Source organism: Varanus komodoensis, unplaced genomic scaffold (genome assembly GCF_004798865.1).
Source record: "Varanus komodoensis strain SLA01 unplaced genomic scaffold, ASM479886v1 scaffold29_1, whole genome shotgun sequence".
NCBI classification, from domain to species: domain Eukaryota; kingdom Metazoa; phylum Chordata; class Lepidosauria; order Squamata; family Varanidae; genus Varanus; species Varanus komodoensis.
In genome coordinates this window covers 11862783-11888019 of record NW_025335759.1, presented here as the reverse complement: position 1 = coordinate 11888019, position 25237 = coordinate 11862783, and the positions used below count along the sequence as shown (strand labels likewise).

Below are 25237 nucleotides of genomic sequence, written 5' to 3'. Positions count from 1 at the left end.
GGGCAGCGGATGAATGAAGGAATGTGCCGGTCAGAATGTGGCCCGGCGTGTGCCGGGCGGGGGGAGCCCACGGTCGGGGCGTAAATCTGGTGGCACTGGGCACTTTGTCCATTGCGGGGAAAGGGAGGGGGAAGCATTCCAGCCTTGTAATCCTACCCTCTTGTTTTATAGACGGAATTGTGAAGGCCTCTGGCTCTCTGAAGACTGACAAGGACACAGTATGCACGTTCATGAAATGTAGGTCCTCCTTATTTTTTAAATTCCCCCCTCCCTGTGGTAGGTTTCCTAGTTCCAGGCGTCTGTGGAGAGTTTTATTGCAGGCTGTGTCTTCTAAGTCTTGGCTACATACAGCATTTGGGACCAAAAAAGCAGCCATTATGTAGTGTGAGTTGTATGGGGAAGATCCATACTTCTGTCACTGCTGAACCGCAATGTTAAACCTTCTGTGCCATATTTAATAGTCACTCTCTCTTTCTAGGAGAGTACTAGGAATTGTTGTGGTTAGTTGCGAAGTTGTGTCCGACCCGTCGTGACCCCATGGACAACACTCCTCCAGGCCTTCCTGTCCTCCACCATCCCCGGAGTCCACTCAAGCTCACACCTACTGCTTCAGGGACTCCATCCAGCCACCTCACTCTCTGCCTCCCCCTTCTTCTTTTGCCATCTATTGTTACCAGCATTAGGGTTTTCTCCAGTGAGTCCGTCCTTCTCATTAGGTGGCCAAAGTATTTGAGTTTCATCTTCAGCATCTGGCCTTCTAAAGAGCAGTCAGGCTGATCTCCTCTAGGACTGGCCAGTTTGATCACCTTGCGGTCCAAGGGACTCGCAGGAGTCTCCTCCAGCACCACAATTCAAAGGCCTCAATCCTTCGGCGCTCAGCCTTCCTTATGGTCCAGCTTTCACAGCCATACATTGCAACTGGGAAAACCATCGCCTTGACTATACGCACTTTTGTTGGCAGGGTGATGTCTTTTTAGTGCTTTTTAGTATGCTGTCTAGATCTGCCATAGCTTTCCTGCCCAGGAGCAAGCGTCTTTTAGGAATTAGAATTCCTTAAAGACAGCATGAAGGATAGGCCACAATGACTTGCCATGCCATCGGACCCTGAGTGGAATGCCTCATTTGGGGTGGAGGGGGGAACAGGCAGCAACCCCTAGACATCCTAGAAACAGCCTATGGGTTATATGATGGTTGCTTCCCCCTCCAACAAACCCCACTGGCTGGGTTCAGAAGACATGGCATGGCAGGGGAAATAAACGCTTGTGGCTTGTCACTCATGCTGCAATCATGTGACTGAGGTCAGTTCTGGCATGGATAACCTAGCTGGCAGTTTTGCTGAGGCCTCAATCCCAGCCTGGGACGAACAGCGGACTAGGCAGTTGGGAGCCATAGCAACTTTGCAGTATCCAGAATTGCCGGAAGAGTCACTGCAAGTGTTACCAAACCTGGGTGAGAATCCATCTTTGGACTCGCTCTGTGGTGGTGCTGATTTTTGAAGAAATTTTACAACTCCACCTTTGCATCTTTGCGACGGGGGCCAGCAGTGCTCTTTCAGGTGGCCGAGAGCCTCCTTATAGACCTGGTGACCAGTTTGCTTTCCATTGTGCAGATAAAATTGCTTGTATCCACCTAGGATTCTGTTCTGGAAACACAGACGGATGCAGCAAGAACTCAATCTAGATATGTTGTTATGGATAGTTTGTGTCTTGTGCAGCTTGAGAATCGTGGAACAAGGTTTTTGGAGCTTAAAAACCCGATTCCGCCAGAGCACAGGGAACATAAAATTTGGCACAGGGTGCTGCTTTGTTTTTATTTCAGTGAAGAATCAATTTCTAGCTGTTAAGGCTCTAATGAACATCTGTGAGCTCAAGTATAAAGAAGTCAGAGAAGCTGGAATGGTGGCTGAGCACGATTTCTGCTGATTGGAGTCCAGGGTTTTCATACTGTGTATGCCTTCATGCCCCTCCCATGACTCGTGGGACTAGAATAAATTATGCAAAGTTATAAAAATTGCAGAGGGGTATTATGCCAAATAAAAGAGAATTGTTGCCAGTTTCCTAATTTATGGCAGGCTGTAGAATTCAGCTTTTCTAGCACAGAGTATCCAGTGTATTTATCTTTTGTATGATTTATGTCTTTTTAGACTGAGTTCTTTTCTCTTTGTTACTACTGCAGCATTTCTGCAATTGGTATGTGGGAGGTGCCAACCATGGCATCTTTTATCTTTTCATCTAGGCCTTCTCTGACTGATGGTGCTGTTAAGTCTTAGTCCTCTGATTTTGAATGCTTTAACTGAGGATTTTAACTTGTAATTTTAAATGCCTTGAACCAAGCTGTTTAGTTTTTTCTGTTTTAAAATGTTTTAACTCTAGAATGCCTTGTATTTTTAGAAAAGTGTACATTGTAAACCACTTTGAGATGTCTTTTAACTGTAGTCAAGAACTCTATAAATTGCTTAAAGGAAATATGGGAAATGCTGGGAATGCTGGGAAATATGGGGAGTCGTAGCATATTTTCCTCCCTAAACATGGTATAGGATTGTATCATAAAGAATGAATGTTTTTGGGGTGTACAGACATACAGCTCATCCCTCTAGAGGTTCCCAGTGTGATTTTGAGTGATGTTTTTTCCTCTCCAGTTGAAAAGTGTTCTATCTTGTGGGCCCTTTTCTCTACAAATGAGAACAAATTCTATTTGCTGGTGCACGATACGAAGACGGATAATCACTCTATTGTGGCGTACTACCAAGGTTAGTCAGGCACTCGTATGCATGGTATTCGTATCATTTCTTACATTTAGAATTTAACGAGGCACTGTGCCAAAAAGAAAGAGAGAGAGAGAGAGAGAGAGAGAGAGAGAGAGAGAGAGAGAGGGAGAGAGAATGATTCTGCTCTGTAAAGAGTATGGCACAAAACAAAGGGAAGGAAAAGGAAGAAAGAGACACCTTTGCTTCATCCCACCCTCCTCACCAAGGGGTCCGTAACCCACTTGCAAGATAAGTAAAAAAGAAGCTATAGCTGTTAACTATGGGCAGCTCACAGTTTACAACCCAACAACAAGCCGTGGAGTTTTTGTGGCTAACAAATCATGGTTCAGTAGCATTTTTGGGTTCAGCCCGCACGAGGATCCATATTTCAACATTTCACCATTCCGTGACAACCCGGTTGTTTCTGTGCTTCCGATTTTGACATTTGGCTTTTTCTCCCCTCCATCTGCAGCAGAGAAGTATTTTGAAAAGGTTTATGCCATCCCTACGCATGTTCCCAAAGGTAAGAATCACAGCAGCATTCCTTGATCAGGCCCTGGCAGAAAGCAGTCGAGGAATGCACTGAAACAGCAAATGAGCAAATGCAGAAGCGAAGGAAAGGATGAGGAGGATGGGCGATGGTGGCCAGTCCGAGGAGTCCTCAAGGGGGCGTGCATGCGGGCTGCCGTTCTGCACTGCGGAGAGCCATCCCTGGGTGGACGGAGGCTGCACCATCTTTTCTGCCAATGTGTTGTTCATTGTCAGGAACCTTTATTGTCACTGTCCCCTCATTGGCAGAACTGGGTTTTCTGCGAAGGCATTCATATGCATCTTCACAAGCTCATACTGCAAATTCACACTCCCCAAAATGCACAAATTCCTCCAAAATAGACATATTTTGTGTCTGTATATTTGAAAATGTGTATTCAGCCTATTGGGGAAGTGTCATTTTTATCAGTTTTTAATTTGTTTCTATTTTTCTAGAACTGAATTTATGTAAAATTACAGAATTGTTTAAAAAAAGATCCACAAGTCCACAGAATTTGTGGAATCTGTCAGGGTCTTCGGAACTTGGGAATTCAAATTTAGAGTAAGCTATGGAAAGTTGCAGACACGTGGCATTCCTGACCATTGGCCATGTTAGGAAGGGTGCCTGGAAGTTTAGGTCCAAAGCATCTGGCAGTCTGCCTTCTGCCCATCCCTGACTTAGGCCAGCCACTTAGCCATTGCCAAACGAGAGGAAATGCCTCAGAAAAAGAGGACTGGAGAGCACTAAGATTTGCATAGCACCTTTGTGCAGAGACAGGAAACTGGAAGGAATTATTGTAAGCGAAATAGCCTTCCTGCTAGCAGAGAAAGCCGTGGCTCGCTGGCCCATGTGTCTGCCTGTACTGATGTCCGTGCACCAACTGCGGATGGGCCACTTCAACAGCCCGGCTCTCTCTCCGTCTCATTAAGCCAGATTTGGCCTGGACAGCCCTTCCGACAGAGGACTGTCCTCTGTGAAGTATGCCACTTAGCCATGGTTCACACACGCCTTTTCCAAAAGTTCAGACCGAAACTCTAAGAAAAAGAAGAGGTGGGGGGAAGAGAGGGTTCTCTCAGTGACACCCCTCTTCTGTAGGCAGCCTCTAATTGCTAAGATCACCCTATTTTGTGATGACCTCCTCTCGCCTTCCTTTCTGCCCTGCAGCCTCTGATAAAGGGTTTGTGATGCTGTTGGGACTAGAGCACTATACAAATACAGCCCTCACCCCCAGGGGTTTGGCTTTGAACCCCAGCAGTAAGATGTTCTACGTCTGGGGCAATGTCATCTTGCAAAGGTAAGGTTCCCTGCCAAAACTTGCTTTGTTTCCTCTTTGGAAAATAAAATGGCTGCTGCCCAGAAGCCAACATCTGCAGGCTTGGGCCTGTACCCTCGGGTGGCACCCTGTCTCTTGCACATCCTCCTGTCTTTCACCTTAGCTTCCGCCTTGTGCTGCTTTCCAGAAGAGGGAGCACCCAATAGAGGTGCTGTTTTCGCTTCTACAAGGCTGCACAAGCTGCCCTAGCTTGGAAGAGGGGAGAGTTAGCAGCCTGGAGGTTGGCCTCTTCAACTTGTTTGGGGACGTACTTCCCCATTTCATAGCATCATGTTTCTGTTGCTGTCCCTTTCCCTTTCCCTCTTCCTCTCCCCAACCCAATCCTGAGACTACATTTCCTGGAATGAATGAGGTTGGAATTCAACTCCAGCTGTTCCCTGATTTAACAGATACAGTGTTTTCTTTCCTTAATTCTGTTTTTTTTTAAAGCATAGAATAAATGCAATTTTGTGTTCTGAGGAAAATCCCCTTCTGCCTGCTCATGGGAATGAATTCATAAAAGGAGCTGAAAGACTAGAATTTACCAGACTCACAAGAAGTGGCTGAAAATGGATGCCCAGCATGTGCGAAGTCCATTGAAGTCAAGCCTGCCCTGGGAATGCCGCTTGGGCCTTGGAGGGCAGTGTATGCATTTTGGGAATGAATAGACTGAAATAAATCTAATCAGCCAGATGAACTTCACAAGATATAAAATATTTTTCATGTTTTAGTTTGGTGCAACACAGCCAGATATGCTGAGGGCAAAGTTACTCACCCTCCTCACGCGCCTCTCACAGTCTCTGTTCCTCCAGAAAACTCAGGCTGCAGCTCATCTATTCAGGAGACAGGCCTCACCCAGCAGTTTGCCTGCACATCTGGCCTCTGCTGGAATCCCTCTTCTCCTTCCTTTTTTCCTGGGAAAATATCAGAAGCTACAATCCCTCTTTTGCTCCCTGCAGTTTGGGAAAGGTAAAGGTGAAGTCCCGTCACCTGCTGCCACCACGTGCTGCTCTGGAGGGGGGTGAGGCACCGTCCCGCTGGAGGGCTGCCTGGCCGGTCGCCTTGCCCAGTTGCCAGCCCTGTGCGGGGCTTGACCTCCTCCTCCAGTACCTCACCTGGAACAAAACCAGACACAGCACCCGCACAGCAATCAATCACTTTTCAGCACAGTGTTCATTTATTTGGAAACTGCCCTGGGCTCTTGCCAGAGGAAGAAACAACAACAACAACAACTTTTTTATCTCAGTCAAAAGAAAAAAAACTTTCCGGGTGCTTAAAACAAACTTAAAAGCCTAAACTGCAAACCTGGGCATGAACCCGAAATGTTTTCCCTTGCTTTTCTTTACAGCAACGACATGGTGAGCTACATATACCTCTCCAACTTCCCAAGCAACTCCCCGATCAAGTATTTTGTTCTGTCCTTTACTGGGAGGATTGCCTTTGTGACGGACCAAGAGGAGGTACGTCTGCTAACCTTCCCCCAGATCCAGCGGCCGCTTGTTTCCAGAGGCCGCTCCTCCCCAGACGAGAGCCGACCCACCCCAGCCTTCCCTGGGAACAGAGCATGTGAGGAGAGCGACGCTTGGGCGAGACAGCCGGGTGGCGCTCCAGCAGCGTGTGGCCTAGCCCTGCCCTTTCCCCTGCCTCCCCCTCCCGTTAGGGCTCTGGGTTCCAGTCTGAGCATGCAGAGCGCCACGGGTCAACAACAGCAGCATTATCTTGCGAGGCATTGCAATGTTTTTATTAATTATATTATAATGCCATTGACAAATATGAGGCAATTAACAGTTAATTAGAACAGTTAAGGACTGTTTGTGGCCCACAGTTCCTGACTTTTTTTCTCTGAGGTTCAGTGGCCCTTGACACAGCACATATTAGAGCTGAGATACGAGCTGAGGACATGCGGTGTACAGTCTGGCCCTGCCCATATTTAATCAGAAGGTATTTTCTAACGCCTTAAGCAAGAAACTCCCACGCATGCTAGCAGGACGGTTCTATCCAGGGCTACTGAACCGTGAGAAGATGGTTCAGGAGAACGTCCCGGTGTCTTCATGGGTGCATGTGAGTGTTGGCATAATAAAATTCCGCTGCAGTGCTGCTTTTCTCCCTTCTCGTTCTAGGTCTGGCTTTCCAATGAGAGCGGCACAGACATCTTCAAAGTATATCCCTCGCAAGCCTGGAATGTGTACAATACCCTGCAGGTGATGGAAGGCGCCCCTAATTATGGCTCGAACTTGAAGCATTCCATCGTCAGCATTTTCTTCGACGCAAATGGGATGCAAGAGGTGGGTGCCCCCGGGAGAGGTTGCGCCTGCTGGGAACCCAGGAGGGAGCCAGCAGCCTGCCCCACATCCTTTTTACTTGGACGGTGTGGGACTTCGCCTTGCCGGAAATGCCGCCTCGTCCCTGCTGTGCTGCCTTGGTTCCCGTCATGCTGGCAAGGCCGAGGAGCTGCCCAGCCGATCAAGGGGTATATCTGAAGCAGCCAGCCGGGGAGCTGTCCAGCCGCGAAGCCGCCCAGGCTGCAAACCAGGCAGAGCGAGGGAAGGGGCCTGGTGCCCTCTGCTTGGCCTCGCTGGCTTCTCTGTTCCTGAGGCAGGATTGCAGAAGGCTGTGTTGATTGGCCTGACCTCTGTTTCTTTCAGCTGGTTTACATAGAGGAGTCTGTCGGCAAAGGCAGAGTGGTCAAGAGAAAGTTCCCTCTGAATTATATCCTGACCTATGACCAGTTGATCAGCACCCCTCACAAGGAGGTGACAGTCGAGTGAGTACAACAGCAACCGCCTTGGTTCCAGGTGCGTCACAGAGATGGTTCTGTTAGCTGTGGCCTGCACTGAAAGCCTGGCTGGACACGGGCCTCTCCTCTACCAGCTTTGCAGTTTTTGGCTTCCTCCAGCTTCTGGATTGAGTTTTTATCCTATCCAAACTGTTTTGGCAGCAGCAGACAGTCATCTGCTCCCGACCTGCACAAGCGCCGGCCACATGGGGGGCTCTTTGTGGGTGGAGATTATGGTAAAGATCCCTTAGTAGCGTGCTGCTTCATAGAAGCACTGCAAGGTTCAGTTTATAAGTGCAGAATCAGCAAGTAGCAAAGTTTTCCCTAGAGACTCCGCTTCTGTCTAAAGCAGGTTACAAGCTACCTCAGCGTGGAACTCGGGCCGTCTCCCTGTGCAGAGGGGACAACGCCTAAAACTGCTACCAAAGCGAGTCCCTCTGATGCCAAACTTAGGGGTCCTGTGTGTACATGTCCGGAAGGCCAGGTCACCCCAAAATAAGGCTGTACTTCCTGTATATTCGGAGGACTTTCCAGATATGCAGAAGCATAAGTACGTTCCTTAAAAGGAAAAGGAATTCTGAAAAACCAAAAGATGAATGCCCCATCAAGGATTTGTACTCTGTGCCTTCCAAAATTGTAGTAATGTCAAAGGAGGTTGGGTTACGGAATATCCTGGGAGTCTGTCAAAGGGGAAGGGAAGGAAAATCCAGGAGAAAGAGAACCTTGGCTTGCTTGAGGCTCTAACAAGTTGTATTCTGAGATACCGAGGATTTGGAGTTGGAATGAATGCTGGGCAGAACCTGCCCGGGTGCAAAGAAATTCCTTCAAGATCCTTTCCTGAGGGTCCCCGGCACTGACAGGGACACGACTAAAGTCAGAGCAGGCAAGGCTTCAAGGAGGGTGGATAGTGGGAGAAAAAACGTGTGTCGCAGAAGCCTCCTCACTTTCTGCCTCTCCAGTGCAGCCACGCAGCACTCAGTTTCCATGGTGGCACCTCACCGAGACCCGGTCCCTTCAGTGCCGTGCAACAGAGCAGTGTCCCAGCAGGGCGGGAAAGGAAAACGCTGTTCTGCTTTTCCCTTCGCACCTTCGGAAACGTCCGCACCTCTGTGCAGCCCCTGTTCCGAGCTGGCTGGAACAAAGGTGCCTCTTGTTGGAGGCTAGTGGGGGATATGTTTGTATGTATTTGTATACGTCTTTATTTATGATGTCGGAAGCCATCCCGAGGCTTCTGCAAATGGGACGGCATACAAAAATTCCAAATGAATAAATAAATATGAGAGAGCCGGGATGGCGCAGGTGCCAGAACGCTGGATCGGCACCCAGGGCCTAGTCCCCCCCACACTTCGCCATTCTGTGGCAGAGGCCAGAAAAAGGCGGCGACCAATTGTTGGGAAGCGCTTCCCCTGGAGGGTTTGAGCGTGAGAGACGCAGCTCTGACAGACAGGCGTGGGCCGTGCTGCGTACGGCACCAGCGTCTTAGCAGCCGGCCTGGCAGCGCCGGGGGGCTTTCCCTGGGACAGGCCACGGGGCCTCCTGGCTCACGTCGCTTGCTTGCTCCCTTGCAGTGGACAGAATTACATCAGATTCACCCACCGCTGCCCGTTCGCCGTGCATCGCCTGGTGGACCTGCCCCTGACACAGCGCTTTTCCCGAATGGAACATTACCGAGCCAATCCCCCGGAGATCATGGAGAAAACCGGCTTCCATGACAAGAGGTCCCTGACGGTTTACCAGGGGCTGATCTACCAGTTGCTCCAGTTACACTCCTCTTACCACCGTGTGAGCACACCTTTTCTGTCTCTGGGGGAGAAGTCGCCCCCTGGTGGCATCCAGCCCTCGCAGATGCCCTTTGCAGGAGCTTCAGCATGAGTGAGCTGCCTGTCCCCTAGCAGTCCGTGGGGCGGGTTGCCGAAGGAAGAGCGAGGGAGAAGGGGCGGGGGCCCTGCTTTTGCCTCCCCTCCCACGCCCTGCTGGCTTGCAGTCCCCACAAATAATCCCCAAGGACAGAGAAAAGGGTTCCTTGGGAACAGGAGGGGAGAGGTGGGAAGCCCCAGTGCCGCGTTGTCCCCGGCTGGCTCACCTGAACTAAGGAGACCCACCCAGGGTTCTGTATCTGTTCTGCTCCACACTAAGCTGAACGTGCTTCTCCCTCTGCTCTCAAAGCCCTTGCTGCATTTTCCCTTTTCCTCTTGCCTCACTAGTCTTATGCTGACCCAGTCCATGACCCCACATGGCGTTGGTGGAAGAACAAGAAACAGGATGCGGTAAGGAAAAGGCCGTAAGAAGTACCCCTGGGAGCAGCCTCTGATACCAGGGAACGTCGTGCTCCTGGTATCCTCTGGCCCAGGTATCCTCTGGCCCAGCGGGCATTTCCTCCAGGGACCCGTCCTGCTGTGTGCGTGGGCAGCCTGTCGTGGAGCAGCTGCCTTGACTGAGGCAGCAGCCCGAGGGGTGCGCGCGAGGCCGGGAGCGCCTCTCCGCGCCACGCTGCGCCTCCTGGGCAGGGCCGCTCTGGCGCAGGCTGGGCCCAGCCACCCCCTTGGCAAGGGATGCTTTGCCCAGGCGGCATCCTCTCTAGCAGAAGGCATGGCATGCTCGAGGCCTGCCTGCATCACACCACGTGCCCGGCACCGCAGACTGCCGCTCCTCTCCGCACTGGCCGAGGCTCTCGCCACAAGCTGTTTTCTCCGCTCTCCCACTGGGTATAATGGTGGGGATAAATCTAGTGGGGGGCCCTTCAGGCAGCAGGCACGGGGAGACCTCACAGATTCCAGATTGGCTTTGTGGGCCAGAACACCTTCCCTACGGCCTGGCAGAATTTTGGCCTGTCTGGGGAGAGCAGAGCTGTCAAAAATGGGCAAAAAGGAGCAACATCTTAGCAGAAACGATGCAGACTTCTCTATCGCCACCCGGGGAAGGTCAGCCTTGCTATTGTAACCCCATCGGCCAGTGGAGGGCACTTTCAGCCTCCGCTCTCGCTAGGCAAACGCCAAGTACGTTTTCTCGCAGGCTGGATTGCTCCAGCAATCCTTCTCGTCCCTCTTGCTGTTTGGCGTATGTCATAAAGCACCGTTACACGACTGACCCCCAGATCTGAGCATCCAGAGAAATTCCCCCCTGGCCCACAAATAAAGAGGTGGCTGATGAAGCTGGTGTAGGAACGGAGCTGCATGCGATGGTAAGCCTGGCCCTCTGGAAGGCGGGCTGCTGCCCTGACGGCCGGCTGCCGCCTCCAGGCACTCTGCACAGGCTGCCCAAGGCAGAGTGTCCTACAGCAGTCCGGCCCAGATGTTGCCCTAACAGGACTGACTCTGGCCATTTGAAATGGGAAGAGACTCGAGCATCTGCTCATTGCATGAGGAAACGGGATCTGCAGTGGCTGCCCCTGGAATTTCCAACTGCTCAACGGAGTGGGAGGAGCAGGAAACAAGGCTTTGGATTTTTGGAACCAGGGAGGGGAACAGCTTTCGGTCCATGAGGCCCAATGGTTCCTTCCCCCAGGCTGAATGGATGCCCCTCCCCAAGAGCCCCTCCCCAGTTTTCTGGATGCTGCTTGTCGACTTAGGGGCCAAGGGAGCAGCGTGCAAAGGAACCGCTGGCCTGAGGAAGGGCCTGGGACAGCAGGGGCCCCCACAAAGGTTCTTTGTGGGTGGTCAGGGAAGGCAGTTTGCCAGAGGCCCTCCTTCCTTCTCCTAAACAGTCAAAGGATCAGAATAATCCGAGAGGACACTGAGCCACGTGCCTGCCACCATTTGGCCTTTTTGACTCTTGGAGGCTGTGGACGTAATCCCCCCCTGTGCTTCTTTGTGTGGTTTACATTCAAATGTCTGTGAAATCTCCCAGTTCGCCGCCTCTTCTCATGTGTGGTAAGAGGAGTTGGGAGTAATGGAGGTGAAGCATGTTGTGAGCGGAGCCGGCTGGAGCCGGGGGTCAGACTAGATGGCCCAGGAGACCCCTTCTGACTCGCTCTGTTTCTATATTTCTGTGAAGCACTTGAGAGCACGGAGGACACTCGAAGCTCTCCTTCCATGCTGGTCAAGTAAGGGAAGGAACCACTGAACAGATCTGGAATGGTGAGACATCCAGGCCGGGCTACATTCTTTGGGAGTGGCAACCTCTCTCACTCCCCCACTGCCTGCAGGATGTGGTACTGGCCAAGGGATTCAGCTTTCTGAGTATTTCATTTTACAAAAAAAGCCATTTCAGGATTCGGGACCCCATAGCTGCAAAGTGGCATGACTGAATAAGATTTTTTTTGTTCGGAAGTGATGCTTTTAACAGGCCTGACAAAGCCAGAATTATACAAAGCAGTAAAGATGGCAAACTAAGAGAAATCAGGATTTGTGTTGTATATACCTAAAGTATGTTGCTTTCAGATTTCAGCTGACTTTGTCTCAGAGATGTTTTAAAGTATGGGGTACACACACCGCCCTACATTTCATTGTGAGAAAGGGCTAACCTTCTTTCACTTTAATAAAATGCCATTAATAACACAGAAAGCACAAGACGTGGCCATAAGCCTGAACTGGTCCCCTTCTCTTCCCTGCCTCCATGTGCTTTCCAGGAATATTATTCCTACATGGCAAGTAACTGGAAATCTTCCGGAGGTATGTACGTTGACATGGCCAACTACGTCAAGATCTACAACCTGAAGCCCAATAACATGCTGCCAGAGAGTATCTACCTGGACAAGAAGACAGCCTTCACCTTCAATGTCTACCTGAGCATCAGGACGAGCAAGCAGAGCAGTAAGCAGTGGGAACCCAGGAGGCACTGCAGTGAGGAAGGGGGCGTGGATCCAGGTTCATTTATTCGTACATTCGTAACGCTTCCTTTCCCCCTGCTCATACGGGACCCAAGGTGGCTTACGTGCTCCGCCTCTATTTCCTTTCATCCTCACAATGACTCTGTGGCATTGATCAGGCGCATGAGAGTTAGCATGTGGCCCGAAATCACCTCATCTCCACATGGCTGAGTGGGGACTGGAACCGAGGCCACCCAAATCTCAGGCTAATGCCCTTGCCACCCCATCGCACTGGGCCTGATCAAATAACCCCCAGGGGAGCGTGTCCTCCGTTCTAATTCACTGCCCATTTCCGGGTGCATGATACGCTTTCCGAAGTGAGGTGGCGAGGAGGGCGGTGGGGTGACGGTTCTTCTCTTCTGCCTACAGTCGGGGAAACGGCGGATGAGAATTCCCTCCATTACATCTGGCTCACCGCCATATTATCCCATCCCGAGTATGTCCATGCAGATCTGGACAGGCAGGAGCTCATCAGCAGGGGCTCAGTGCTGTATCGGGTAAGGGCCTCTCAATTCCGGCCACTGAAATAGAGGCGGGGCAGATCCAGAATGTCTCTGAACATATGCAGAGCATCTTCTGCAGGTGGAAAGAGTGCTCACGGGAAAGGTCTGCAGACTGATGCAAAACGCCTTTCCTCTGGCAGGAATCGCCCTCACTCTCGAAAGGCGACATGCGGGTGTGTGTCATGCAGCCACAGTTGCTGATTTCCCCCTACGGCACGTGTTCTGGCTTTCTCCAGAGAAGCAGCGTGGGGAGGGAGCTGCAGTGGGAAAGTCATGAGCAAGGAAAAGGTTAAGCACTGCCTGCTTTACCCTTAAGGAGCACCCCCTTTGGAAGCTGCCCTTCCCCCTGAAGAGGTTGGAATACATGCATGATGTCTGCCCTAGGCCCACGCGCCCAAGTTGGCGGCGGTTCCTCAGCATGCAAGTGCTGGGACGGGGACGAGGTGTCAGCCATCTACCTGCCTTTGCCAGGGTTCGACAGACGCTCAGGGAAACTCCAGTGCTGGCATCAGCGCCACCGCAGCAAGAAAGGGTGGCTGAGGTACAGCTCTGCTGCTTCTAAGCAGGCAGAGCTGAAGCCGGGGGTGGCTTCTCCCACTAAGGAAGGCCCTGCCCCCGAGACCCTGCATGGCCCTGCCTCCTGGGAGCGCAGCCCTCAAAGCGAACACAACCGGCTCATCCCTTCCCGCACCCAGTGGTGCACATGTGCTTGTGATGGCCGCAAAAGCCTGGGCAGGGGGGGCTCGGCTGAGTGTGGTCCCCGGCCTGGGCCTCCTCCAGTTTATTTATTTTATTTTATTTATTTGGAAGTTTTGTATGCTGTCCCATTCGCATAAGCCTCGGGACAGCTTCCAGCATATAAATAAAGACATATGCAAATACATATAAAATCTGGAAACATCCTGGCTCAATAATTTAAAACCAATAAATAAAACCAACAATTATTAAAATATCGTTTAAATAAAAAGGTCTTGGCCCGGCACTGAAAAACAAATAACGACGCGCCAGGCGGACCTCTCTGGGGAGCGGGGTTCTGGCCAAGACAACTGCGGCCACCAGAGCGGCAACTCTCCAGAGTGGCCGACGACGCACAGGCCACCAGGTTCGCCAGTGGAAGGAGACGGAGGCGAGCCGGAGCCACTACAGTGGTGCTAATACATGCGGAGAAGGGGCGTGGATGGGGACCCGCGTGCTTTAGCCACCCGTTCTGCAGCCTTGATGGGCTCGCGGCAAGCGGAGGCCAGCCGAGGGCACCCGCGAGGGCGTCGCGCGCGCTCTGAGTCTCTCTCTCGTGTCCCATCCCTTCTCTGCAACCAAACCCAAGGTGACGATCAGCGACATTGGCATTTACCCCCGGCAGCAGCTCAGTGGAAAGAACCTTCTGAAGAGCTCTGTTAATTTTAAGGTAACCCCGCCCCCCTTTTGGTCACCTTCGACCCCAGAGCTCCATCCCTGGGAAAACGTGGTTCCTGGGCCAGGACGGGCTGCCACGTGGCAGTCGCCTGTGCCACGTGCGATGCCTGGAGCCCAACTCCGGACCCTCCTGCCTCGTGCCCTCGCCAGTGAGAGGCACCCCTGTGGCAGAAGCGGCCAGCATTGGCTGCTCCCCCGAGGTGGCTTCAGGTTGTGCTTACTCTTCTCAGATCGCACACTCGGGGATGAGCTGCTATGAATACACTGGGCAGGGACCACGCCTGAAGGTAACGGCAGCTTTGGTTTCACGGGAGGAAGCGCTTCTTCCACGAACGGTCTTCTTGTGTTGTAAACTGTCCAGAGAGCTTCAGCAACTGGGTGGTGTAGAGATCGATCGATCCATCAATCGATCTGCAGCTACAGGAGAGGTTTCCATGGGTGGTGACCAGCTTGCCTGACCTTGCATCTGTGTCTTTATCAGGAGGCTGCTGAGGGTTATCCCTCCAGCAATTCCATGCCAGGAAAATTTAACTTGCTGTCAAACTCCTGAAGGAGAGGTCGCCGTCAAAGGCATAGCAGCACAGCCCACCAAAAAGGGGGCCGCTGGCTTAGCCTGCATCCCAGGGTCTGCTTGCAGAACACGGGCAGCCAACCTCAGGTCTGGGGTTCAAACGTGCTTCCCCCCCCCCCCCCCAGCATCCCGGAGGGCCACACTTCTTCCTCCCGGCCACCAATTGTTTGGTGGTCTCCTGGCTTCTGTTGGCTTATTCCCCATTCCAGAGCATTGCAACACTTTCCCTAAGACTTACTTATGGGTAATAAGATCTTTAGGCTAAAATAGGCTGGTATTTTTGGCCTGGCCTCACCGCTTGGTCCCACCCACCCAGCACCATGGCCCTCGAGAGCTGAACGAGAATGTTCATGCCCGACCCAGGGCGAAGGCAACCCTTGGCAGGCTTCTCTGTTGCCCTGCGTCTGCCGAAGGGGCTTCCTTGAGCATGTGCAAAGAACCCCCTGCGCTGCACTCAGCTTCGGCAGCTGGCGGGGTGGGCAGACGTGCGGGGGGTGGGGGGCTGAAGAGGATGCTTGAACTCCATTGCTCTGAAGCTGCAGCTGGCTCCCCTTTCCTCTTGAATGGCACCACAGGGCAACAGTATGGTGCAGATTAATATTGGATGCCCTCCGGGCAAGAGGCTGGCATTCGACATCACGTACACCAAGAATTACACCGCCGAGAAGAACAAGCGCTATTTCGACTGTGTCGCATCAGACCCTGAAATGCCATGCTTTTATTTCAGTGATGGTGAGGCCAGGGTGGGAAGGGAGGGCTTGGAATGGTGCCGCCCCCGCTCCCCCCGGTGAGACGAGGCCTGTTTGCTTCCTTGGCAGTGTTCTATCCTTTCTTCTTGATCCAAGACATGGTGACCGGAGACTCGGGGCGCTTCAATGGGAGGTAAGGAGAGCGTCCCCTGGCACGGCAGCCAGGCTGCTCGGGGGTCACTGGGAAGCAAAAAGCGCCCAAAAGCAGCCACGGGGGGGGGGGGGGTTCGGTGGATCTTTGGATCAGGAGGGTGGTTAATCCTGGGGACCACATTTCCTCCATCCCAGGTCGCGCGCCGTGCGGTTCTCCTTCGGGGCAGAACGTGCCGGCACCGTGTGGGCTTCTGTGGGAGATTTTCATCGGCAGAAGGAACGGCCGCTGCCGCGCCGCCTGTGCTGCCCTTCCCGTTGGCTCGCCCCTCCCCGGCACCGCCACCCATGCGCTTCAGCTGCACACAACCCCCTCGTGCATCGTCTGCGGGGCCTGCCGTCGTGACGGGCGGCCGGCTTGTTTGTTTTCCGACACTGGCTGGTTGTGTCTTGTGTCTGTATTCACAGCGTGGGTTCATTGCTGTGCAATGAATCCGCCTGGATATGCGTTGCAGCACAAATGCTCCAGGGATACTTTAAACGAATAACTCACAACTAGCCAGGGCCCGAGAAAGTCACTGCCCACCGTCCTAAGCCAGTTCAGCCAAGGAGAAGGAGCTGATGTGTCCGTTAGCGCTGCGACTTCTGCCTGTGCCCTTGCGAGGGGCAGCCTGGGGTTAGGCAAATGGGAAAAGAAGCAGCATTTTTGTCCCAGCTGCTGGGCATTGCGTGGGGAGGTGGGGAGGGCAGGGCACAGGGTTCAGAGCGGATCCCGTGTGCACTCCCTGTCGTCTTCTGTTTTCGAATGGCAGCTACATCTTCTCGATCATTGGCGGGGGACCCTTTAATTTGCAAAACATCAAATATTTCACTCCAGAGGAGATCTTGCGTTACAACACCGCAAATGGCAGGTGAGCTGTGGATCCTTCCAGTGGTGAGACACACGAGAAATTCTCATTTTGTGCAAAATTGTTCCATGCAAAGTTCATTTAGACCTCTAATATAGTCCCTCTTCCCACTTTAGGAATCTTTTTCCAAGCTAAAAGGCCCCAAGTACCTTAACCTTTCCTTCCAGGAAAAATGCTCCGATCCTGCACTCATTTTGATCGCCCTCGTCTGCATTTTTTCCAGCTCTGCAATATTCCTTTAAGTCACTGTTTCCCTTTTGTAATCCCCGCCACCCTGCGTCAGATGCCTTGTGCAGTCACCTCTTCCAGCTGGCTGGGGAGAAGCGTTGGCGTGGCAGTGTCCAAAGGACCTGCTGCGAGTCACGGGCTCCGGGGCGGATGAGCTCGGGGCAGCGGGAGGGGCAAGTCCCAGCTCTGTCCCCCAGGGCAGCTGGTGCAGCACCAACACAGGTGATGATGCAGGTGTTTCGGTTTGTGGGATCCCCCGTGCTCCCTATATCCCCAGCAGTGGAAGATGCCCCAAGAGGAAGTCCTTGTGTTTCCTAGCTGGGTCCTCCACAGTCCTGGTGCAGCTACCGCGACGGCTTTGTGACACTGCGGGATGCAGAATCGAGCCGATGCTCAGCCTGGCCTCCGATTGCCCACTTTCCCGGAAACAGTGGCTCTCCGGGGGACGCATGCCTGTGACCCTTTCACGGGAGGTGCCAGGGCTTGAACCTTGGACCTTCTGAATGCAAGACCTGTCTAACCTCTCAGGCCATGGCTTGTGAATGCCATACATGCCTGGTCCCCTGTGATGAGTAGGAATTGCCTCTAGGTGATCAGGCAAAGACAGGGTTATAAACTGAAAGGGATTTGATTCTCTCTCACCCCATGTTCTCTTTTGAAGTCAATAATAAAAACAACAGAAGGTTTATATTTGTTAAGATAATGTTAATGCAGGTAACCCAGGAAAGCTTACTTAGTGTTTTCCTCTATTTTATCTGCACAACAACCCTGTGAGGAAGATTCGACCGAGAGGGAGTGAGTGGCCCAAAGTCACCAGTGAACTCTGTGGCTGTGTGGGGACTAGAACCCAGATCTCCCGAGTCAGTGAGCCATAGCTAGTTACCTCAGGCATGTGCGGGCGGAGGGTGCGGCAAGCAAGGTGGTCAGCGGACAAGCAACCTGTGTCCATTCCTTTGCAACGCCCCGTGGGCCTCATGGTTTCTCCTTCTCTTCCTAGTGAAACGTCAAGTCTGATCTGGCTTAGAGCTGACTTTGAAAACCAAAGGAACCCCGAAGGTTTCCATATCCTCTCTCATGCCTACTCGGGAATCGTGTAAGAGTCGTACTGTCAGGAAATGCGCATCGTGTCCTTGTGGGAGCCAGTCCCCCCCCCCCGCCCCCATGTGAGGAGGCGTCAGAGTAATTATACCCTCCCTTGCTGCCCTCCCTGGGCACTCACAGCAGAATTCTGTTTCAGGCTAAGGAGACCCAAGGAAGATGTGTCAGGTCCCCAAAATGTGTGACGGGGAGAAAACGCTTCAGGCAGGCAGGCAGGCAGGCAGGCAGTGGGAAGGGAGGGGCGACTGAGGCCATGGCTGAGGCAGATGGGCTTGGCTGTATGATCCCTGCCTTCCCTGTGAGCGTGGGAGGGAATGCATAACCCCCACCTATGGAATGCGTTCCCCAGAGAGGTCCGCCTGGCGCCGTTGTTATGTGTTTCTCGGCACCAGGTTAAGACCTTTCTATTCCAACCATATTTTAATAACTTTTAACATTGGATTATATATGTTTTTAATCTGCAGCCAGGGTGGATCTGAAATTCATTTGTATTATGTTTTACATTATTCTTATTTATGTCAGCCGTCCTGAGGCCTTCGCGACAGGACGGCATGTAAATATTCTAAACAAACGAACCAACCAACCCACTCTGATGCCTCCTGTGCACCAAACCAGGCTGAAAGGCCGTCGTGCGTCCCCAGCGCCCCACTGCTGCTCCTCAGGAGCTCCCCGGACATCTGCTCATTTTGCTTCCGTGCAGAAGGGTCGCTTCCCCATCCTGTTGGTCCTGTGCCTTCCGGGGCTTTGCTGAAGAGCTGCTGCCCAAAAACACGAAATAACTCACCGTATGAACCCAGTCTGAGAAAAAATCTCTTTCTTCCCATAGGTGGGTTTGCCAGTATAATTCTCCATGTTATGATATCATTCCTGACGATATGTCTGCTCCCGATTACTACTTTGTGGTGAAGGTCTCAAATCGGTAAGTGAGATTTTTAATATTTAAAAATCTAGCTATTGTTAACATTAGTTTAATTTATAGGCAAATTATATTTATAGACCACCTTACAGCCACAAGGACCCCCAAGTTGTTCCACAGTGAAACCAGGCATTAAACAATTCATCGCAAAGCAGTGCAATTCCGGGCTGCAACAGGTAATTGTTTGGATCGGCCTTCCCCTCCAGACGTGATGCGTGCCGTGCCCAGAATTCCCCAGCCAGCATTGCTGGGGGACTTGAGGACTTGTGGGCCATCACGTCTGGAGGGCATCAGGTGGAGACGTCCGCTTTCAAACATGGGGCTTTCTGCCTGGCTGTGCGCAGAGGGTGATGATCACTGCAGGGGACAAGGCAGGTATATCTCTGTAGCGAGACCATGGGGAGGTGCGCCGAATCAGTCTTCGTGTATTCAGAATACTCACCTACCACATTTCACTTCACATCTTGTACGGTGGCTTTCAGGTATGTTGCAGCCAGTCTGGTGGCACTTCCAGCTGAAGAGGGCCGAATTTCACGTGTTCTTCTGCCCTTGCCAAGTACGCCAGCCTGTCCTCCCAAGCGGAGGGACAGCGCAGCAGGGCAGAGGGGCGGAAAGAACCAAGCTTGAGGCTGACAAGGGGGCAGAGGGAGTGGAAAGGGCATGCTGTGGCCATGGTGGAGAAGCTTCTGCACAGCTCTCCAAAGTTCTGGTAGCACAAAGAACGTAAAAGTGGAGCTACAGTGGAAAAGACGTACTTTTTGAGCAGGGCTCCTGATCAGGAAGCGGCAACTCCAGGGCAACCACCTTCCTCTGAGAGTGACTGATTCTGCTGCATCTTTGCGTTGGGATGGACAGAATCATCCCGTCCTGCATCTTGCAGAGAGGCGGCTTAATTCCTGAACCTGACCGAGGCTGGTGCTGTGAATCGAGCAGAGATGCATCAGGCAGCCTCCTGTCAGGCTGTGTGTTTCTGGCTCACAGTCAGAGTTCACTGCTGAACAATTTTTTGTACGGGGGGCTATTTATTTTACTTTTTTATTTTTTTATTTATATCCTGCCTTTTTCCTACAAAGGGCTCAAGGCAGCTTACATCTCCTCCTCCATCTTATCCCCACAACAACCCTGTGAGGTAGGTTGGGCTGAGAGTCTGTGACTGGCCCAAAGTCACCCAGTTGGCTCCATGGCCAAGCGGGGACTAGAACCCAGATCGTCTGAGTCCCAGTCCCAAGCTCTTAACCACTACACCACACTGACTAGCAACGGACATGGCCCACGAAGGTCACTGGTACGCTCTAGCACATGGGCTGGTGCATACCAGACTAGGAGCTTGATTTATGCCATCGAAATCCAAAGGAAACTTGTATAAAGAGGCATCTTTGTGCCCTGAGAGAAAGATCTAAGCAGGGGAGTGGACTGAGAGCAAGATGCCCTGCTCCGCTAGCCAAACCTCAGCTTTCCCTGTGTGCTCCCACAGGGGTGTCGACCAAACCACCTACTGCGACTACGCCCTGGAATTTATCGTCCACATCCACGGCCTGCGCCTCAGCGCCACCCGCTCCCTCTACTTCCTGAAGGTAACGCCTGCTGTGCCTCGCCTCCCACTCTCGTTCGCGCCGCAGGGCCCGACTCTGCTGGGCTGCTTTTGTCTGAAATACTTAGGCCGGCTCCTACCCGTTTAGGCAGAAGGAAACCCCAGATCAGCACCTTAGAGGTCAGTGGCTGGGGGCACCCCAGAGGGCCAAGCCCCCCCCCAACCACAGAAGACTGGGTGGGATTCCCAGCTATTCTCATGCCCTGTTCCCATTCAGAAAGGGAGAAATCCCTCTCCTACAGCAGGATGGCCTATCTGGCCTTTTGGCATTTTGCCCTTGGCCCGATGAACCAACGCCGGACTCGGCCCTTGGTCTGAAAGCGGTTCCGCCCCCCTGCAGTGGGGACAGGCAGATGCGTGTGCCCACGTGCAGATCGGAGGCGCACGGGGGTTAACCCTCCCCCATTTCTCTCTCCCCTGCTGCTCCAAGATTTCCATTGCTGTGGTGCTCGCTTTGGTTCTTCTGTACATTCTGATCTACACCATGGGCCCCAAAGTCCGGGTCTTCTTCAACAGAACGTGCCGGAGACTGGAGGAAGCGTTTGCTTTTCGGGCCGGTGAGTGGACAACCCGCAGGGACCCTGAGGAGAAGGAAGCCTGCTCGGAGCTTCTGGACTGTTTTGCAACTTGGTGGAAGGACTGCTGAGCAAAAGCCGCAGCCCCTCTGCTGGGAGAGCAGGTGCTCCGAGGCTGCCGGCCCCATCCCTGTCTAGGCACGGGTCCTGTGGCTGCTCCCGAAAGCTTCCCAGGGGCAAGAAACCCACACTGACGCTTTCTGATCCTTCCGAGGGTTCGCCTCATCAGTTGGGGCTCTTTCACCAGGTGCCTTTTTGCCTGAAATGAAAGCAGCAGCCAGGAGAAACCCACTGGGCCATTTTTGCCCTGGCTGCTGCGTCTTGGACTGCCCTGCCACCGCCAGCACGCAGAGCCCAGGCCACAGGTGGAACTCAGGTGGGCTTTTTCAGAAGCAAGCCAAAGCTTTTTAAATCATCAGTATTTATGTATTTAAAACATTTCTATCCCGCCCCCATCGCAACAAAGCCTCGGGGCGGCTCACAAAGGATACATAGATACATAAATAATAACCATGTAACAAAAAAAATTGCTTAAAAACCCCCAGTGTATTCTCGGCTAAAAATTTAAAATCCTATTAATCCAAACAATTTAACAATTAAAATAAGTTTTAAATTAAAAGGTCTTAGTCTGGCGCCGAAAAACAAATAATGACGGCTCCTTTCATTTGATGGTGACTCGCCAGTAATGCCCCTTCTGGTCCTGCTCTGTTTTGCATAAAGATGTTTTTAACGGTTTTGGAACAGAATGCCTCCTACCCCTGCACAAAGCCATAAAACAGTTTTTATTGCCTAAGGCGCCCCTTTGGGTCGATGGCTTCCATGCCTCCCTTCAGCAGCTCACAGGCTCTTGCCCCCCCCCCCCACCCGGAGTCTTATTCTCACTACACAGGATTGCTGGCGAGCCCCTCTTTTCATCCCCGGAATCCCTTGTTTTGCTGCAGTGCTGGGGAGAAACCCACACCATCTTCCTTTCCCTCCCACGGTTGTTTCTCGGCAGCAGAAACACCAGGATCAAGACGGCACAAAGAAAGAGAGAGCCCTGGGCTTCTGAGAGGCAAACATGTCCACTCTCTGTGTGAGATCTCCCCCCACCACCGGGGCCCCAGTGCCGCTACCTGGGGTTCCCTAGATGGCCAAGCTCTTTCTCCCACAACCTCCCTAGGTCATGGGTTCCAGAGCAGTATGACAGTAGACCCGACGACCTAGGGAGCTGGTGAGCTCTCCAGTACTAGAGGCATTCAAGATGCAACTGGACAGCCACCCGAGAGGGATGGCTTCACTGGGAGTCCTGCAGCGAGCAGGGGATTGTTCCCAATGGCCCTTGGGCCCCTTCCAATGCTACTGTTCTGTGATTCTGTAATGCCCCCTTCCAGACTTTACCCTGCAATCCATTGGTGGTTTCCTAGCGAATGGGCAGTTTTTTCTCTCTTTCTAAAAAAATTACTGGCAGTCGAAAGTTTAAGCTGTGATACGGTAATATTTTGGTGTCCCATCCCTTTTGCATTTGAGTCCTGAGAATTTGGAACTTGGTCCTTGGGCTGGACCTAACAAAGGAGGCCATCCGTGCTGTGCGGTCACCGTTGCCATGCTGGGCCCATCGTCACCTTTCCTGCGCCCAGGATGACACGTGCATCATGGCGCCAACTTCACAGCCTGCGCCTCTCATGCACGTTGCACCTCCAGCCTGCGATCCGCAGACTTTGACCGTTGCTTTTCTTCTCTCTCTCCTTTTGCTCCTAGAATCCAGTCTCACCTTCTCGTCTTCATTCACCAGTCAGGGATCCCTGCAACATCTGCCCTCTGAATTCAGCCACAGCAGCGCGCCGCAGTCGTCCTCCAAGGCAAACTCAACCCCGTTGGGAGCACAGTAAGCCCAGCTGTGGCTCGCAGCCGCAGCTCTGTCTGGTGTGCTGTCCTTACTTGGCTCTCCCTCCTCCGTCATGCCAGGGGTCCTCTTCACTTGCACTTTCCACACCCAGCAGTTTCCCAGAGTTAACTAAAAAGTAGCCAGCTTGGAGAGAGCAGCCAAATGCCTTCTGGATCTCTTGACAAAAATGCAGGGAGCAGCCGTACATCTTGCGTGCAGATGTTCCCAGGAAATGAGTCCACAAATATTTGTGTTTCAATAAGATGGCCTGTGAGCAAGCCGCTGGATCCGCACATTCACAGGAGGGATGTGAAGGAGCCATGGGCTTTGCTCCAGAAGCTGTCCATTATCTGTAAAGACCAGTTTGTGGGGGCTCTTCAGAGACTCTCTCACCTTAAGGAGCGAGCTTATAACATGTTGTGGAAATGTCTTTTTCATCACAAGTGGGAGGACTCTTAATGAAAAACCACATCCTTGCCTTCATGTGTTAATTTGCTGTTCTCCACATGCTTTCTGGCCCTCCAGGGCAATATGCATCCTTCTCTAACAGTGTATGAATGTTATTCCCTTGTTCTCTGCTTTCCCTCTTACCATATTTCTCCTGATGTTGTAAACCAGGCAGTGTCAAGAGGGTAACAGTTAAAAAAGAAAAAAGAAGCTGTTAGACTGTGGGAATGCCAATTACCTGATCCTAGATGGACTGTTCCCTGACCTGTTTTGATTTATCCAAATGCCCATGGATAGGTCATTTGTAATGGATGGAAACCCCTTGCATCTATTTCTAGAACTTGAAAAGGAGAATAGTTTTTTTTTAAGTTTTCTTCTTACTTGTGTGTGCTTTCAATTTGGTTTTGTTATTAGTTTTCCTCAGTCGTTGCAGAAACACTGCATTGTTCAATAAGCAAGGGATTGTGCAATTTGCTTTGGAAGGAGTAACTGTTGTCACTCCGTAACTGCAGAATGCAGAGCTGGGAAACTGCTTCCTTCCGCTTCAGCATGGGCATGACATACCCTCTGAGCAGCTCCTGGTGAACCTGTTGCAGCAGGGCAAGAGTGCGATGGTTCCCTCTCTGATGAGCTTCTGGTTTGACCCAAGTTCTTCAGGAATTCCAAATTCCAAACCCACAGTACCTTTATTAGGACTATTCCAGGGCCTTCTGAAGAGTTCTGAAGAACCTGAAAGCTTCCAAGCTTGGGCAGTCCTAGTAAAAATATTGCTCAGCGGCAACTTGTTAAATTCTTTTCATATATTACTGGAGCATCCTATGCACAGGTGAGGAGGTGCTTTTCTTTCTTGGAGCTCTCGTTCTGTATTTTATAGAAAAGCCGGTGGGAACAGGAAGGTCTAACCAGAGTCAGTAGAGAAACAGGTACCTTGCTGTGGTAGTTCAGTCCTGTTCCAGGGAATGTCCGAGGCGTGCCTGTTCAGCGGAGCACGGCAAGAAAGGGGCAGCCAGTAGCTGCCGTGTTTGCAAGGGGGTTTCATAAATAAATAAAAATAAAATTCAGAAGGGCAAAGAGAAAGTGCTGGACCCAATCCTTCCTTTCCCCGTGCAGTCTGGTATTAAACTATGGAACAGCCTGTGCAAAAGCCCAGACAGCAGGTCTGCCTCTGGTTCCGAGTAAATATGTATATGACGGCACTGCACGTTTTTAAAGATGTCACTGTTAATACAATAAGGGCTCGGTGCAACTAGAACTCTGCTTTCAGGCGTCACCCCAAGCATCCTTAGAAGTAAAACTCAGTGAAGTGGTGTTAGCACTGGACCTTGCAGCTGGCTGCCAGTCCAGACGCTGGGTTTGTAAGCCCTCCAGCAACATGCCTTCGGAAAACGCCCTCCCGTTCAGCCACATCAGCACCACTGTATTCAGAAGGATGCAACTCATGCTTTATCCCATGGGAGTAATCTCTTCTGATCCAGTGCAACGCACCTTCCAGGCAAGGGCAGTCTGTCCCCACAAATCTGGATCATACGGCAGCAAAGTATCCTGAAGAGAGAGAACACTTCACTCCCCAAAGTGGTGCAGGCAGCAGGCCAACCCGGCTGTCCTCAGCCCTAGTGCACAAAGGAGGAAGCACCAGGGCGATGCCAGAACCGGAGCTGCCAGGAACCGAATTGCATCCTTTCTTTTTTGATGTAAGCAAATGCATGTAGCTTATTGATGGGGCTGCTCTCATTTCCTCTGCTGTTCTGCGCTGAGCCCAGTTTTTCAGCATGTAGGCTAGAAGGGCATGGCTGGATGAAGTGCCATTGACAGACCCATGCCTTTAAAACCAGGCTGGTTTCTTGTAGGCCTGTGCTACTTGCAGTATCCCACAGGAGGGCAGCACACATCCACAGCTGACCCAACCCCTCATTTCCTGGGCTGGGCTGCGGGACAGAATGGGACATACTCTGCAATCTTTTGTAAGATAATGAACAAAGGGATTTCCCCGAGGGTGGTGGGGATGTAGTGCCTCTGGTAGATCATCTAAACTTCCGCTGATAAGCGCCCCTCTACCCCCTGAACTAAAATTGCGATCATGCTTCGTGTAGCAGCCTGCAAAAGTCCAAGTC

At 52.0% G+C, this 25237-nt stretch overlaps 1 protein-coding gene across 1 annotated transcript in view; it reads left to right on the top strand.

Annotated features, from left to right (window-relative positions):
* Positions 1 to 23521, top strand: part of CATSPERG (cation channel sperm associated auxiliary subunit gamma) — a 31421-nt gene extending 7900 nt beyond the window's left edge. Inside the window, exons 9-29 of the mRNA XM_044434999.1 lie at positions 172 to 237; positions 2639 to 2749; positions 3219 to 3269; positions 4440 to 4569; positions 5936 to 6047; positions 6708 to 6872; positions 7233 to 7351; positions 8932 to 9145; positions 9568 to 9630; positions 11931 to 12114; positions 12540 to 12667; positions 13998 to 14078; positions 14317 to 14373; positions 15233 to 15389; positions 15476 to 15539; positions 16309 to 16407; positions 17630 to 17725; positions 18557 to 18649; positions 20121 to 20220; positions 20668 to 20794; positions 22553 to 23521. Coding sequence (XP_044290934.1) covers positions 172 to 237; positions 2639 to 2749; positions 3219 to 3269; positions 4440 to 4569; positions 5936 to 6047; positions 6708 to 6872; positions 7233 to 7351; positions 8932 to 9145; positions 9568 to 9630; positions 11931 to 12114; positions 12540 to 12667; positions 13998 to 14078; positions 14317 to 14373; positions 15233 to 15389; positions 15476 to 15539; positions 16309 to 16407; positions 17630 to 17725; positions 18557 to 18649; positions 20121 to 20220; positions 20668 to 20794; positions 22553 to 22683 — 2348 coding nt within the window. The 3' untranslated portion in view covers positions 22684 to 23521. The remainder of the gene's footprint in view (positions 1 to 171; positions 238 to 2638; positions 2750 to 3218; positions 3270 to 4439; positions 4570 to 5935; positions 6048 to 6707; positions 6873 to 7232; positions 7352 to 8931; positions 9146 to 9567; positions 9631 to 11930; positions 12115 to 12539; positions 12668 to 13997; positions 14079 to 14316; positions 14374 to 15232; positions 15390 to 15475; positions 15540 to 16308; positions 16408 to 17629; positions 17726 to 18556; positions 18650 to 20120; positions 20221 to 20667; positions 20795 to 22552) is intronic.
* The last annotated feature ends 1716 nt before the right edge of the window (positions 23522 to 25237 follow it).